At 52.5% G+C, this 3,451-nt stretch overlaps 1 protein-coding gene across 1 annotated transcript; it reads right to left on the bottom strand.

Moving 5' to 3' along the window:
• Positions 1-392: 392 nt before the first annotated feature.
• Positions 393-2,910, bottom strand: LOC144955359 (uncharacterized). The gene is made up of 2 exons (XM_078885604.1): positions 2,793-2,910; positions 393-2,515 (listed from the first exon to the last, which is right to left on the bottom strand). The coding sequence occupies exon 2, from the start codon at positions 2,472-2,474 to the stop codon at positions 393-395; it is 2,082 nt and encodes a 693-aa protein (XP_078741730.1). The 5' UTR covers positions 2,475-2,515; positions 2,793-2,910.
• Between the last annotated feature and the right edge of the window lie 541 nt (positions 2,911-3,451).

Genomic DNA, 3,451 nt, shown 5'->3' with positions numbered 1-3,451 from the left:
GGTGAGTGAGTGGGTGAGTGGGTGAGTGAGTGAGTGAGTGGGTGAGTGGGTGAGTGGGTGAGCGAGTGAGTGAGTGAGTGGGTGAGTGGGTGGGTGAGTGGGTGAGTGAGTGAGTGAGTGAGTGAGTGAGTGGGTGAGTGAGTGGGTGAGTGGGTGAGTGAGTGAGTGAGTGGGTGAGTGGGTGAGTGGGTGAGCGAGTGAGCGAGTGAGTGGGTGAGTGGGTGGGTGAGTGAGTGAGTGAGTGAGTGGGTGAGTGGGTGGGTGAGTGGGTGAGTGAGTGAGTGAGTGGGTGAGTGGGTGAGTGGGTGAGCGAGTGACACGGGCTAGAGGTGAGATGGAGCTGATGGGCGACTGTGCAGGTGACGTGCACCCAGCCTGGCACAACAACAGAGTCAGAGGCAACAGAGAGACCTTTTATTGAATACGATAACTGGTGTGTCTGTGTGTGTGTGTCTGTGTGTCTGTGTGAGTGTGTGTCTGTGTGTGTGTGTCACTGTGTGTGTGTGTGTCACTGTGTGTGTGTGTGTCTCTGTCTGTGTGTGTCTATGTGAGTCTGTGTGTGTGTCTGTGTGTGTCTGTGAGTGTGTCTGTGTGTGTGTCTGTGTGTGTCTGTGTGTGTGTCTGTGTGTGTCTCTGTGTGTGTGTCTGTGTGTGTGTCTGTGTGTGTCTGTGTGTGTCTCTGTGTGTCTCTGTGTGTGTCTCTGTGTGTGTCTCTGTGTGTGTCTCTGTGTGTCTCTGTGTGTGTCTGTATGTGTGTGTCTGTGTGTCTCTGTGTGTCTGTGTGTGTGTCTCTGTGTGTGTCTCTGTGTGTCTCTGTGTGTGTGTCTGTATGTGTGTGTGTGTGTCTGTGTGTGTAACTGTGTGTGTGTGTCTGTATGTGTGTGTGTCTGTATGTGTGTGTGTGTGTGTCTGTGTGTGTAACTGTGTGTGTGAGTGTGTGTGTGACTGTGTGTGTGAGTGTGTGTGACTGTGTGTGTGAGTGAGTGTGTGTGTGTGTGAGTGAGTGTGTGTCTGTGTGTGTGTGTGTGTGTCTGTGTGTGTGTGTGTGTGTCTGTGTGTGTGTGTCTGTGTGTGTGTGTGTGTCTGTGTGTGTGTGTGTCTGTGTGTGTGTGTCTGTGTGTGTGTCTGTGTGTGTGTGTGTCTGTGTGTGTGTGTGTGTCTGTGTGTGTGTGTCTGTGTGTGTGTGTGTAACTGTGTGTGTGTGTGTAACTGTGTGTGTGTGTGTAACTGTGTGTGTGTGTCTGTGTGTGTGTGTCTGTGTGTGTGTGTGTAACTGTGTGTGTGAGTGAGTGTGTGTGTCTGTGTGTGTGTGTCTGTGTGTGTGTGTGTGTGTAACTGTGTGTGTGTGTGTCTGTGTGTGTGTGTGTCACTGTGTGTGTGTGTGTCTGTGTGTGTGTGTGTGTGTAACTGTGTGTGTGTGTGTCTGTGTGTGTGTGTGTGTGTAACTGTGTGTGTGTGTGTCTGTGTGTGTCTGTGTGTGTGAGTGTGTGAGTGAGTGTGAGTGTGTGAGTGTGTGTGTGTCTGTGTGTGTGAGTGTGTGAGTGAGTGTGTGTGAGTGTGAGTGTGTGAGTGTGTGTGTGTCTGTGTGTGTGAGTGTGTGAGTGAGTGTGAGTGTGTGAGTGTGTGTGTGTCTGTGTGTGTGAGTGTGTGAGTGAGTGTGTGTGAGTGAGTGTGAGTGTGTGAGTGTGTGTGTGTCTGTGTGTGTGAGTGTGTGAGTGAGTGTGAGTGTGTGAGTGTGAGTGTGTGAGTGTGTGTGTGTCTGTGTGTGTGAGTGTGTGAGTGAGTGTGTGTGAGTGAGTGTGAGTGTGTGAGTGTGTGTGTGTCTGTGTGTGTGAGTGTGTGAGTGAGTGTGAGTGTGTGAGTGTGTGTGTGTCTGTGTGTGTGAGTGTGTGAGTGAGTGTGAGTGTGTGAGTGTGTGTGTGTCTGTGTGTGTGAGTGTGTGAGTGTGTGAGTGTGTGAGTGTGTGAGTGTGTGAGTGTGTGAGTGTGTGTGTGTCTGTGTGTGTGAGTGTGTGAGTGTGTGTGAGTGAGTGTGAGTGTGTGAGTGAGTGTGAGTGAGTGTGAGTGTGTGAGTGAGTGTGAGTGAGTGTGAGTGTGTGAGTGTGTGTGTGTGTAACTGTGTGTGAGTGTGTGAGTGTGAGTGAGTGTGTGAGTGTGTGAGTGAGTGTGTGTGTGAGTGTGAGTGAGTGAGTGTGAGTGAGTGAGTGTGTGTGAGTGAGTGTATGAGTGTGAGTGAGTGAGTGTGAGTGAGTGTGAGTGAGTGAGTGAGTGTGAGTGAGTGAGTGTGAGTGAGTGAGTGAGTGTGAGTGAGTGAGTGTGTGTGAGTGAGTGTATGAGTGTGAGTGAGTGAGTGTGAGTGAGTGTGAGTGAGTGAGTGAGTGTGAGTGAGTGAGTGTGAGTGAGTGTATGAGTGTGAGTGAGTGAGTGTGAGTGAGTGTGAGTGAGTGAGTGAGTGTGAGTGAGTGAATTCTGCATCAGAGGTGGAACTTCCTGCGACTGGAATCCATTTCGTGTCTCTGCAGAGATAACAACAAGACACATTGGGGGTCAAGGGTTAGAGGGGTCATTGGGGGTCAAGGGTTAGAGGGGTCATTGAGGGTCAAGGGTTCGAGGGGTCATTGGGGGTCAAGGGTTAGAGGGGTCATTGGGGGTCAAGGGTTAGAGGGGTCATTGGGGGTCAAGGGTTAGAGGGGTCATTGGGGGTCAAGGGTTCGAGGGGTCATTGGGGGTCAAGGGTTCGAGGGGTCATTGGGGGTCAAAGTCAGCGGTAGATTGTGGCTCGTGCCCTCTGACCTTGTGAACCCACTCGTAGTCCCCAAACTTTGAGTCGAAGGTTCCCTTCTGCAGCGAACGAAGCTTCAGGGTGAAGCGTGGACCCAGCTCCTTGAGACCAACACGCTTCTCATTGCGGAAGATGTAGCTGTGGAGAGAGGGGTGGGTGAGTGGGTGAGTGGGTGAGTGAGTGGGTGGGTGGGTGGGTGAGTGAGTGGGTGGGTGGGTGACTGAGTGAGTGAGTGACTGAGTGAGTGAGTGAAGCTTCAGGGTGAAGCGTGGACCCAGCTCCTTGAGACCAACACGCTTCTCATTGCGGAAGATGTAGCTGTGGAGAGAGGGGTGGGTGAGTGGGTGAGTGAGTGGGTGGGTGAGTGGGTGGGTGGGTGGGTGAGTGAGTGGGTGGGTGAGTGGGTGGGTGAGTGGGTGAGTGAGTGGGTGGGTGGGTGAGTGGGTGGGTGAGTGAGTGGGTGGGTGAGTGGGTGGGTGAGTGAGTGAGTGGGTGAGTGAGTGGGTGGGTGAGTGAGTGGGTGGGTGAGTGGGTGAGTGGGTGGGTGGGTGACTGAGTGAGTGACTGAGTGAGTGAGTGACTGAGTGACTGAGTGAGTGACTGAGTGAGTGAGTGACTGTCTGACTGAGTGACTAAGTGACTGAGTGAGTGACTGAGTGAGTGAGTGACT

This window comes from Lampetra fluviatilis, unplaced genomic scaffold, assembly GCF_964198595.1.
Source record: "Lampetra fluviatilis unplaced genomic scaffold, kcLamFluv1.1 SCAFFOLD_1233, whole genome shotgun sequence".
In the NCBI taxonomy this organism is placed as follows: domain Eukaryota; kingdom Metazoa; phylum Chordata; class Hyperoartia; order Petromyzontiformes; family Petromyzontidae; genus Lampetra; species Lampetra fluviatilis.
This window is presented reverse-complemented; position numbering and strand designations above follow the sequence as displayed.

Excerpts from the sequence above, each read along its gene's own strand:
- LOC144955359 (XM_078885604.1), bottom strand. The coding sequence starts at position 2,474 with ATGCAGAATTCACTCACTCACACTCACTCACTCACTCACACTCACTCA.